The sequence below is a fragment of the Pyrus communis genome, chromosome 4 (assembly GCF_041283825.1).
Source record: "Pyrus communis isolate YQ-2024b chromosome 4, ASM4128382v1, whole genome shotgun sequence".
Lineage (NCBI taxonomy): Eukaryota > Viridiplantae > Streptophyta > Magnoliopsida > Rosales > Rosaceae > Pyrus > Pyrus communis.
The window spans coordinates 15028138-15041037 of NC_142568.1; the positions used below are offsets into that span (position 1 = coordinate 15028138).

A 12900-nucleotide genomic window follows, 5' to 3' on the forward strand; every position below is an offset into this window, starting at 1 on the left:
TTCAGGTCCAAGCCCTACCTTTCACTGCAGATGAGGCCATTTCAAAATTATTAAAAAAAATTGAAGGATAGATTTTTGAAAGAGGAAGGAAAATATGAGAATTGAAATGGTGTAGGAATGGTGAAAATTTTGTGAGGAATGGTTTATGTGACATCCCACATCGCCCAGGGGAGTGATCCTTAAATGTATATTCACATCTCTACCTAGCACGAGGCCTTTTGGGAGCTCACTGGCTTCGGGTTCCGTAGGAACTCTGAAGTTAAGCGAGAGAGGGCTAGAGCAATCCCATGATGGGTGACCCACTGGGAAGTTGCTCGTGAGTTCCCAAAAACAAAACCGTGAGGGAATGGTAAGCCCAAAGCGGACAATATCGTGCTACGGTGGTGGAGCGGGCCCGGGAAGTGATCTGCCCCGGGTCGGGATGTGATAGTTTATGTATTTAGAGCAGCTCCAGCGGGAGCAACTGCTCGAGGGACAGGCTGCGGAACAGTGCCTGATTGCCAGAGGGAGGAAGTCCAGCGTTGGCTGGCGAGCGAGCCCGAGCAGGCCCGAGCTCCAGGCCGGTGGATTCCTGCCAGCCCGAGCGCCCGAGGGCTGTCTGACGTGGGCTGACGTCGTCGTCCTCTTCTTCGTCATCGTCGTCCTCTTCGCCCTCATCCGCGTCGTCGTCCTCGTCGGCGTCCTCCTCTTCTTCGTCTACGCTGTCGTCGGATTTGTCGTCGGACTCGGACAAATTTGCAGAGAAAATCTCCTCTTCTTCGGAAAAATTTGTCGTCGGCGTCCTCCTCTTCTTCGTCTTCTTCGTCCTCCTCTTCTTTTTCCTCCACAACTTCCTCCGTAGCCTTCATCCTCTCAAAGCTCACACAAATTTGCAGAGAAAATCTCCTCTTTGTATTCTTGAGAAAACGAATTGGGATTGGATTTGGGAAAGTGAATGAGACAGAGGGAGGGAGGGACGAGAGAGGAGCTGCCAATTGGGATTGGATTGCAAATAAAATTATTTTATAAATAAATAAAATATTAATATTTTATTACCAATTACCGGGGCTATTCAAGTGCAACGGTGGAGATACAAAAGGTGATTACTGTTTATTAATGGTAATTACTGTTCATGAGGTGGATTAAATAGTGAATAGCCAGGGGGAAGGGCTCCTACACTGGAAGTGCTCTTATAGGAAATTTTAAAAAAAAGGCCCAGAAAACCTAAAAAAACAAAAATAAAAATAAAAATTGAATCCAACGGTAACTGGCGCCAGCTAACAACGCCATGGCATGTTTGGAACTGTTTTTGAACGGTCTAGCAACGGTTTTGACTACATTTGACATAAAAACTTTAAAATGTGAATGGATCACTAAAGCGTTTTTCGAAAATGCCCTTGGTAGGTGCTTCTTTATGAAGCACTTCCAACTGTTTTTCTAGACCCTTATGAGCGTAAGTGTTTTTCAACAAAAACAATTCCAAGAGGAAGAAGATACAAGTGACGGAGTAAAGGGGACACCGATGGCAACATCCCCAGCCAATATAGTACATTGCAATATGGAAAAATACTTGCACATAACACTATATTATTGGCAAAAAACGATACGGTACTGTAATTAAATGTGTATTTGCAACTTGTCCATCCTTCCCACCAAAAGGGCCCGGATTGGGTCATCCAAGTCTACTAGGTGAGAGCTGTCTATCTTTGGTTCTCACATTTAGTAGCTAGCAGTAGCAATCTCACAATGCTTGGAGTTCTACATTTCCCAGTGCTTTCATATTTGTTCATTGAAGAACCCAAATTGATTGTAAGGATAAAGACCTACCGGGGAGCTAGAGACTAATATGGTCTTCCCATTCCTTGCTAGACACTGGGAGCAGCGGCCTATTTGTCACTGGCTATCATTCAACCAAGATTAAGTTCTATGGGATAAAAATATTGTGTATTCGTATTTCGTATGCATTCCTGTAAAGAAACTCAGTTTCTAATCTCACAGCCAAAATACAGAAAAAAAACAGAGAGAGAGAGAGTTTCTTTGAACAATATCTTAATTCCTAAGCATGCATTGCATGCATTACTAATTAAGTAATTAGTTTTTTTCTTTTTTTTTTTTTTTTGTCAGACGTAATTAGTGTTCTAATCTCTGAAAATGTATAGTTTGAACTAATAAATGCATTTGTTTAATTGTTTTTTCTAAAGTTAGCAGAAAATTGTGGATTTCTACAGAAAGAGTCACACTCTAAACCGTGACATGTTGTTAATGTATGAATTGATAGGTAGGCCCTAATAGGGCCGCCCTATAGGTGTAGAAAAATAAGTATGATTCTAAATCAACAAATCAGCCTGAATGAGGACAATGTGCGATTGAGAGTTGGATACCACATGTTCGGAACTGTTTTTGAAAGGTCTAACAACGTGTTTTGACAACTAGAAGCAGTTTTAATTACCTTTAAAATAAAAACTTAAAATTGTAACCCGATCACAAAACATTTTTTGAAAATACACTTGGTAGGTTCTTTTTCAGAAAACACTTCCAAGTTTTTTTCTAAGCACTTGATTTTAATGTGTTTCTAATGAATGTACTTTTGGTAGAAACTCATAAAGTAGAAGTATTTTTTGACAAAAACAATCCTAAGAAGAAGAACTTACAAGGGATGGAGTAAAGGGAGCATTGATGCCATCAACTCCGGACACAATATGGAAAGATACTTACACGTAACACTATATTATTAACAACTATGTCACGATAGCGTACTAAAAGGTGCATATGCAACTTGTGAGTCATCCCCACCAAAAGGTCCCGAATTTGGTTCTCCTTAAGTCTTCTGCTCGATGGGGGCTCACTATTTGTGTGGTCCTCACATTGACTAGCTAGCTATCTCGTACTGCTTGGAGTTCTACTTTTCTGTGTACTTTTTGCTTTTGGGTCATTTGAACAAGGATTTGGATCCCATCTGGATCCAAATTCTAAAGATCCTCACATCTTAGTCATTTATTTTGCATCGTACGGTCAGAAATTATTTGATTTTTTTATTTAAAATTAAACACAAATACTACCTGAAATACTACCTGATGAAAAGTTGAACCATTCAAACGCGTAAATCTAAGTTAAGTCTAGCAATCACTCTAATACAATGCAATATGAAAAAAATACTTGCACATAACACTATATTATTGGCAACAAATGCCACGGTAGTGTAATTAAAGGTGCATATGCAACTTGTGCGTCCTTCCCACCAAAAGGGCCAGTATTTGGTCATCCAAGTCTGCTAGATGATAGCTGACTATCTTTGGTCCTCACATAATGCTTGGAGTTCTACTTTGCCTAGTGATTTAAAATTTGTTCATTGAAGAACCACTAGTTGATTCCACAGTGGTAGGGCCTGTAATTAAACCCAAATTGATTGTGAGGATAAAGACCTACCGGGGAGCTAGACTAATTTGGTCTTCACATTCCTTGCTAGACACCGTGGGAAATTGCTTACTAATTTCACACCCAAAAGAGATTGAAAAAACAGAGAGTTTCTTATTTGCAGTCTGCATTTTGGTAAGGATGGAGCATTCACGTCGAACTCACGGCAGGCTGATTTTGTTTAAACTCTTTCATGGCTTCATTCTTTTATGCATGACCACACGTCTGGAATCTGCAGCACTGTCCAGCACTAGTCTTGGAAATGAAACTGATCACCTGGCGCTGCTCGACTTCAAGAAACACATCACTCAAGATGCTCTCCGTGTCATGAGCTCATGGAATGATTCCATCCATTTCTGCAGTTGGGTTGGTGTTACATGCAACCATTCCACCAAGAGAGTCTTGAATTTGAACCTGCCAGATCAAAACTTGGCAGGCTCTTTACCTCCTTCTATAGGAAATCTTTCCTATCTTACTAGTATCAACCTAGGAAGCAACAGCTTTCGTGGTGAAATTCCTCAGGAAATTGGTCGTCTGCAAAGCCTACACGTTCTCAACTTGTCTCACAATTCCTTCAGTGGGAAAATTCCAACCAATTTATCGCAGTGTACACAACTAAAGACGCTTGAGTTTCGTTACAATGAACTTATTGGCTCAATTCCAAAACAACTCAGTTCATTGTCGAAATTAAAGCATCTGGTGCTTTATAACAACAGTCTGACTGGAACCATCCCGAGTTGGATAGGAAACTTTTCTTCTCTGCGTTGGTTAGATTTTGCCGCAAACAATTTTCAAGGAAGCATACCCAATGCGCTTGGGCGGCTAACAAGATTGCAAGCATTCGGACTTGAAGTAAACAATCTCTCTGGTATAATCCCTGCTTCAATCTATAATATTTCCTCCATATACTTATTTGGTGTTACTCAAAACCAGCTGCATGGAGAGCTACCACCAAATGTCGGCATTACCCTTCCTAATCTCCAAGAATTTGTCTGTGGCGACAACCAATTCACAGGAAATATTCCTGTATCATTGTCAAATGCTTCTAGACTACAACTTATTGACTTCGCTAGAAATGGTCTTACTGGAACAATCCCAGGTGAAAATCTTGGAACCTTGCGAAGCTTAGTTATACTAAACCTTAATCACAATAGATTGGGAAGTGGGAAAGCTGGGGACCTGAATTTTCTCAAATTCTTGGCTAATTGTACTAGTCTGGAGTGGTTGGTTCTTTCCAGAAATCAATTTGGAGGAGAATTGCCTGTATCCATGTCCAACCTTTCTACCACACTAAGAAATCTTGTTCTGGGGATAAATTTGATACATGGAAGCATCCCTTTGGGTATTGGAAATCTAGTAAACTTGGCCCTTGTTGGAATGGATCATAACTATTTCAGTGGTAGTGTCCCTGAAGAAATCGGGAGGCTTCAGAAATTGAATGAACTATATTTGGACGACAACACTTTTTCTGGGCCAATCCCGTCATCCCTGGGTAACATGACTTCATTGACAAAACTCTTCCTAGAAGAGAATAGATTTCTGGGAAATATACCACCAAGTCTAGGAGACTGCCACCATCTTCTACTGCTTAACCTTTCCGTCAACAATCTAACAGGCACCATACCTAAAGAGATTTTTGGGCTTTCATCCCTTTCAATTTCTTTGACAATGTCTGACAATCAGTTGACAGGTCCATTGCCATCTGAAGTTGGTCTTTTGGTACATCTAGTAGAGCTAGATTTATCAAGAAACAATTTATCAGCTGAAATTCCCACAAGCCTTGGCAGTTGTATTATGTTGGTGAGTTTAAAATTGGGAGGTAATGAGCTTCAAGGAATAATTCCTCAATCTCTTAAAAGTTTAAGAAGCCTGGAAGAAATTGATCTTTCAAGCAATAACTTATCTGGGCAGGTTCCTGAGTTTCTAAGCAAGTTTAGATTTCTTAGGCATCTCAATCTCTCGTATAATAAGTTTGAGGGTAAAATGCCTGAAGAAGGGATCTTTTCAAATGCAACTGGTCTCTCAATTCTTGGAAATGCTAATCTATGTGGTGGTAGCTCGAAATTACATTTACCTGCATGCCCCAACATAAAGTCACACTCATCTCGAGGACTGCTTGCTCGAAAAGTAGTCATCTCTGTAGCTTGCGCACTTGCCATCATAATTGGTATGTCATGCCTTATTGTTGCTCGTTCAATGCTTAAGAGGCCAAGGAGTATATCTGTAAGCTCACGTTCTTATAAGGATTGGAAAGCAGGTGTCTCTTACTCAGAACTTGTTCAATCAACAGACGGGTTCTCTACAGAAAATTTGATTGGTTCTGGAAGTTTTGGTTCTGTTTACAAAGGAGTAGTCCCCGACGATGGAACTCTAGTTGCAGTTAAGGTGTTAAACCTTCAACAACAAGGAGCATCCGAGAGTTTTATGGATGAATGTAAAGCTTTGAGAAACGTAAGGCATCGTAATCTTATGAAGATCATAACTGCATGCTCAAGCATTGACAACCAGGGTCAAGATTTCAAAAGTCTAGTTTTTGAGTACATGGTAAATGGAAGCCTAGAAATGTGGCTACATCCGAGAAATGACGAGCACACTCAGAGTAAGAGATTGAGCCTTGTCCAAAGACTCAATATTGTAATTGATGTTGCTTCTGCATTGGATTATCTCCACAACCATTGTGAAACTTCAATTGTTCATTGTGATATGAAGCCAAATAATGTTCTTCTAGACGAAGATATGGTAGCTCATGTTGGTGACTTTGGTTTAGCAAGGTTCCTCTTGGAGGCGTCTAATGATCCCGCTCAAAGTCAAACCATATCAACCGGATTAAAGGGTTCAATAGGCTACATTCCTTCAGGTATGAGTTTCTATCACTTTCAATGCCTTCTCTTCCTAATAGCTAATCACAAAGCCAAATTAAGTTCTAATGTATGTATTGAATGGCAGAGTATGGCATGGGAGGCCAAGTTTCCATCCTTGGAGATGTTTATAGTTTTGGAATACTATTGCTAGAAATGTTCACAGGAAGACGACCTACAGATGACATGTTCAAAGATGGTTTGAGCATTCACCAATTCACTGCCATGGCGATGCCTGACCATGCCATGGACATAGTTGACCCATTGCTGCTCGTTGAATGTGAAGATGCAGATGTTGATGGAAGCCCAATTCAAGCAAGAAGGTTGGTGGAATGCTCAGTTTCAGTGATGCAAATTGGACTCTCATGCTCTGCCACATCACCGTCAGAGCGAATGCTTATGGGTGCTGTTGTGAACAAATTAGAGACAATTAGAGATTCATATCTCAAATTAAGAGGTAGAGGCTAGAAATATAAATGCGAGAGTTCCATTCTCCTAGACCTCGTGGTCCAAGAAAATTATGATCACTCACGGTTCGATCATCATCCAACGGTGGAGGACATAAGATCGAATGGTGGGAGACCACACTTGAACCTTGTGGTCTAGGATAACGGAATTGATAAATGTGAGGTCAAGTTTGTTAAATAATTAGCCTCGTATCGTCTGTGTGCAAGAAATCATTTGAATAAGGATATTATACGTATCAAATTTGTGTGAGATTATGTAAGGTTGAACTCAACATTTTATATAGTAGAATAAGGAAATGATGTTTGAATCCTGTTTCTTCCCGTACTTGTTTGTTAAGGAAAGAATGTAACTTAATCAATTGGTAGTTTTTCTAGCTTAATTGATCTTATTAGTCTCAAATATCAATCATATTGTTAACGGTTAATTTTCAATGGCAGTCTATGACTCCATTATCTTTATTCCAGTTCACTGCTGCACTTCTCCCACCATGTCATATGAATGTCTCACAGGTAACAAACAACTCTGTACTGTTATTCGTTTCCATTTGACCCTCAATCAGTCACGTTACTAATCCGCATGCTAATATAGGTAGACAAACAAATGTTTTCGCCTTCATGAACCGAAGATGGTTGATGTTAAAAGGTTTCCCTTTTAGATGTTTGAGTCAAAATCTTAAAGTAGCATATCATTTCACAGATATATTTGTAATATAGATCTGATTGCAAAATATTCTTCTACACATCGTAACATTAAGAAACTAAAATTATGTATGCTTGTAATTATTAGCAAAAGGACTTGGGATTAAAAGAAAGAATGGAATACCCATTCCTGCATGAGGACTGAACACATTTCTACTCCCTCATAAAAAGACATCGTATACCATGCAAATTCCTAAAGTGCCGAATAACGACATGATACTACATAATCCTATTCTCATTTCATCATGTCTCATAGCAATTCTTCTGACAAGGGGAACCAACAAAACAGGATTACTGGAGAACGCGCATCAAAATTTGACCGTTCTGACAGAAGCCTTTGTTCTTCGCAAGGAATGCATTCATTGCCTCGGTTTGAGACGGAAAGCCAACAGTTCCAAATTTAGAGGGTTCTGGGAAAGAGACCTGCAACATAGTTTCAAAAAATAAAATAAAAATCAAGTAGGCTAAAAGTATTTCGATATAAAAATCAAGTAGGCTAAAAGTATTTCGATATAAAAATCAAGTATACTTGTATATATGTGGAGTGGATCCGTGGCACCACAAAAAACACACAAGTTTTGACACAAGTCTTAGACCATTAGATGTACACATTTTTAATGGTTTAGATACAATCTAATTACTCCAATGAATTTTATTTATTCAAATAATTATGAATTGGGAATAAAATTCTAAAAACCTAATAAGATTTTTATATTCTCCTTCCTATCTCATTAATTGTTTTTCATTAATTTCTCGTTTCTCCATTGACTCTTTCTTCTCCCTCTTCATCATTCATCCTATGTAAAGATATTTCCCCTCTTTCTTCTCCATTGATCCTCCCATGGGCATGCTACCTAATAAGATTTTTTTGGTTTTGTTTTTAAATTTCTTCTCCATCTTGGTGATCGAATCTTTCCTCGAATCTTTCTGCACCAGCTAAATTTTCACACCCGATTCCTTATCTCCCTTGAAATGTTTTGAAAACATACGGAATCGCAGTCCATATAAAATGTTGCACAATGTAGCTAACTAGCAACAGATTAATGCGTCCAGGAATCATCCATTTATTAAAGAAATAATTGAAATTGTTGCAGCCTATAAGCCTCATGCATCCCACGATATTAATTATTTGACTGCAGAACCCTAACTCAATGTAAAATATATGGCCACATCAACCCCTTGAGATTTTAGAAAATTTAAAATTCAACTAAAATGTAAATTCAAATAATATGATGCCAAGTTTTAGGTTCATTACCTAACCTTCAGAAAATAGACATTGTGAACGAAGTATTCATTCTTTTAAAATTCAAATAATTCAATTATATATGTTTTGCTACTGAAGTTGGGTTCATGCCCTTATGGCTAGTGCAATGAGAAGAAAGAGTGAGCGGAAAATATGCAGATGACGGAAAGATAGTAGTCAAGTTCAGAAAAGAAGAAAGAGAGCAGGGTAGGATAATCAATTAATTTTTAAAAAACCTAATGCAAAACTATTTAAATAAAAGAAATTAATTGGACTAATTAGATTACATCTCAACCATTAAATGTGGACAAATCTAATGGTCTAAGATTTGTGTCAAATCTTGTGTAAAAAATATGGTGCCACAGATCCGCCCCCTATATATATAAGCATGTTTCATTTGCAAGCCATTCAGCTTACCTGAAAATTATCTGGAGGGAAGATCAATCATATTCACAACCAGACAAAAACCGTTCTACATCTTATGGAGCCGCAGTTTGAGGGATTTCTTGCAATAAAACCTAATAATAGCAAATGTACATTTCCAATGCTTTCAGAAAGATTTTCATCATGTGATAGCAAATTAATTGTACGATAAAGTGTACATGATTACATTAATAATTATGGCATATACTTGACATAGGGGAAACAATAACTCCAAATTACGAAGACTTAGTCTACATATGATGATATAAACAGATGGAGCCTGTTTCTCTTCGGTCAATAGAATCAATACATATGGCAGCCTTAGTTACCAACTTTCTTGTGACATGGTAGTTCCAGTGATTCCGTTTTCAAGAAGAAGCAACTCTACCCAGGTAATATTTATGTGTTATCCAGATAAAAAACCTACTTCAACTGTTTAGAGTGTCAAACTGCCTATGGCATATATTGCCTTACAGAAGAATTTAAATTCATTAGGTTCAGCATCGAAAGCCAAATATTCATCAATCTTCTCTTACTACTTAGTCCATTCTACATAGCAAGAGATTTTGTTGATTGAAGAGTAACTCCAAACACGACCAATTTGATCAAACATTTCATTAAAAATAATAATAAGCATGCAATAGAAAACCTTGACTTACGGTTTTTGCATCATGGGGAGTAAGATTGTCCCACTGCGATCGGTTAGCCAGTCATTCACAAACCTACCATCAGCACACTACGACACAAAATACGTGCGCAACAATTATATCCTATGAAGCATCCATGACATCATTAACCTCTCCAATTTATACAGGCGGCCCTTCCTGGAAATCACCCTAGCTGCATTATCAAAAGTTTACAATCACTGGAATTGCATGACCCTAACAACCAAAATGCATACCCAAATCATCAACCAAACATTTTTGGAGCACCTAAACAAATTTATCTATTGCATGGCATAACAAATTATCAATCTACTGGCAAATAAACAAAATAAAGAATACGCAATTTACATTCCCATCGGCGTGAAGGCCCGATTTTAATCAACTTTGACATCCTCCAGGCTCAAATTATAGCCCTCCAGCATATTCACGACATCGGTCTTCAGCGTATACCTCGAGATTCCAAGCAGCTTCCCATACACCAAACCTTAAAAATATCATATGCAACACATTGCCATTGACACATTTCATCATTGAAATTAAATCCCCAAAACCCTGAACTGAAAATGGAAACGAAATCACAGCCATGCCCACGGCAGGCGATAGGTCAGTTTATAATACCTGTGGTTGGGGTTTGGAGAAAAGGTTCGATCGGTGAAGCATCCTGCGGCTGATCAGACGGCGGGGAGTTCTGAGGCGGGTTTTCGGCTTTTGTTGAGAACCGTCTCCCCGGTTCGCCAAGAAGCATAGAGAGGCCGCGGTTCTGCGGCACGGCCCTACGTACGGCGAGGTTTGACGTGATTACGGCGCGGAGAAAACCGAGCTTCGACATTTTTGCTCTCTTTTGCTTCTTCTCGAGCTTTTGGACATTCACAGTGGCGTGGCGTCATTTTCTCTGCTCTACTGAGGACTAAGGGGAGAGGACGGTGATTGTCGTTTCGAGAAAGTGGAATCCGAGAAATGCCCCGGAATTGTAGCGAAATTATTGATTCTACCCCTGCCCTCTGCATAGAGTGCTGCTTTTAGTTCATTAGACTTTCTTGATTGGCTAAGTAGCGCGGAGAAGTTCTTTGATTGGAAATAACTATCCAAGGTGCTGGTTGGCCACAATGCTCATTTTAGCCCTCTGGTCCTTCAAGATCCTTCAAGATATTAATATTTTAATGAACAGTACATAGCTATATTTGCCTCCGTCTCCAACCGGGAGCCAAAGGGCCAGAGGGCTCGTTTCCTGTCACAAAAAATCCGTCTCCAACCGAGGGCCATGGGGCCAAACATAATTTATTATTTAAATTTAAAAACTACCACTTATATTTAAAAACTACAACTAAAATTTAAAAACGACAAATTAAATTTAAAAACTACAAATTAAATTCGAAAACAACATTAACTTAGATTTAAAAATTACAACAACTTAAATTTAATATCCATAATCAACATCATTTTCATCATCCGTCATCGTAGGAGTATAGTCAGAGGTAAACAACTGCCGTCGGCTCATAGTTTCTTTTTTTTTTTTCCTATCAAAATTGGCCTTACTCATTGGAGTGTAATTCGAAGTGTTCATTTCCATATTTTTGTCATCCATCTTTTCTTGTATTTGTTTGGCCCGTTCTTCATGCCTACACTTCCTTTCTTCCGCCTCAAGGGCATTTTGCTCCACCAATAATCGCAATGAGGCCACCACTTTATGTTGAGCGGCGTAATCATCATTTGCCTTGCCCTTTTCCTTCAACCTTCGCGCCTTGTTTCATCCTATAGCCCTAGGTATGGAACCTTCACCCGAAGACGGATTTTCTACCCTTGTTTGTTGAATGGTTGGAGATCCATCTTCATCCATATCTGCAGCAGAGGATACAGTTCTGAACACCGGCGTAGGAGCTCTCAGTGGTGGATCTTCAAATAACACCCACCCTTTACAAATTTCCCAACAACTGTGAAACTGAAACCTTGACTTACAGTTTTTGCATCATGGGGAGTAAGATTGTCCCACTACGATCGGTGTCATTCACAAACCTACCATCAGCACACTACGACACAAAATACGTGCGCAACAATTATATCCTATCAAGCATCCATGACATCATTAACCTCTCCAATTTATACAGGCGGCCCTTCCTGGAAATCACCCTAGCTGCATTATCAAAAGCTTGCAATGACTGGAATTGCATGACCCTAACAACCAAATTGCATACCCAAATCATCAACCAAACATTTTTGGAGCACCTAAACAAATTTATCTATTGCATGGCATAACAAATTATCAATCTACTGGCAAATAAACAAAATAGAGAATACGCAATTTACATTCCCATCGGCATGAAGGCCCGATTTTAATCAACTTTGACATCCTCCAGGCTCAAATTACAGCCCTCCTGCGTAATCACCACATCGGTCTTCAGCATATACCTCGAGATTCCAAGCAGCTTCCCATACACCAAACCTTAAAAATATCATATGCAACACATTGCCATTGTGACACATTTCTTCATTGAATTTAAATACCCAAAACCCTGAACTGAAAATGGAAACGAAATCACAGCCATGCCCACGGCAGCCGATAGGTCAGTTTATAATACCTGTGGTTAGGGTTTGGAGAAAAGGTTCGATCGGTGAAGCATCCTGCGGCTGATCACACGGCGGGGAGTCCTGAGGCGGGTTTTCGGCTTTTGTTGAGAACCGTCTCCCCGGTTCGCCGAGAAGCATAGAGAGGCCGCGGTTCTGCGGCACGGCCCTACGTACGGCGAGGTTTGACGTGATTACGGCGCGGAGAAAACCGAGCTTCGACATTTTTGCTCTCTTTTGCTTTTTCTCGAGCTTTTGGACATTTACAGTGGCGCGGCGTCATTTTCTCTGCTCTACTGAGGACTAAGGGGAGAGGACGGTGATTGTCGTTTCGAGAAAGTGGAATTCGAGAAATGCCCCGGAATTGTAGCGAAATTATTGATTCTGCCCCTGCCCTATGCATAGAGTGCTGCTTTTAGTTCATTAGGCCATCTCCAACAGATGGTTGGCTAGAAGGCTCATTTTAGCCCTCTGGTCTTTCAAGATCTTTTAAAATATTAATATTTTAATGAACAGTACAAGGTTATATTTGTCTCCGTCTCCAATCGAGGGCCAAATGGTCAGAGGGCTCGTTTTAACCATGTCACCAA

The 12900-nt window shown here is 39.6% G+C and overlaps 1 protein-coding gene and 2 pseudogenes across 1 annotated transcript; 1 reads left to right on the forward strand and 2 right to left on the reverse strand.

Moving 5' to 3' along the window:
• The first annotated feature begins 3483 nt into the window (after nt 1-3483).
• On the forward strand, nt 3484-7039 carry LOC137723604 (LRR receptor-like serine/threonine-protein kinase EFR). Its single transcript, XM_068462802.2, has 2 exons — nt 3484-6250; nt 6340-7039. The coding sequence occupies exons 1-2, from the start codon at nt 3535-3537 to the stop codon at nt 6717-6719; spliced, it is 3096 nt and encodes a 1031-aa protein (XP_068318903.2). The 5' UTR covers nt 3484-3534; the 3' UTR covers nt 6720-7039.
• A 429-nt stretch (nt 7040-7468) lies between these two features.
• On the reverse strand, nt 7469-10603 carry LOC148697518 (uncharacterized; annotated as a pseudogene).
• A 1026-nt stretch (nt 10604-11629) lies between these two features.
• Nucleotides 11630-12612, reverse strand: LOC148697519 (uncharacterized; annotated as a pseudogene).
• Nucleotides 12613-12900: the final 288 nt, after the last annotated feature.

Excerpts from the sequence above, each read along its gene's own strand:
- LOC137723604 (XM_068462802.2), top strand. The coding sequence starts at position 3,535 with ATGGAGCATTCACGTCGAACTCACGGCAGGCTGATTTTGTTTAAACTC. Across the intron at positions 6,251-6,339 it reads AATAGGCTACATTCCTTCAG|AGTATGGCATGGGAGGCCAA; the intron begins GTATGAGTTTCT and ends ATTGAATGGCAG.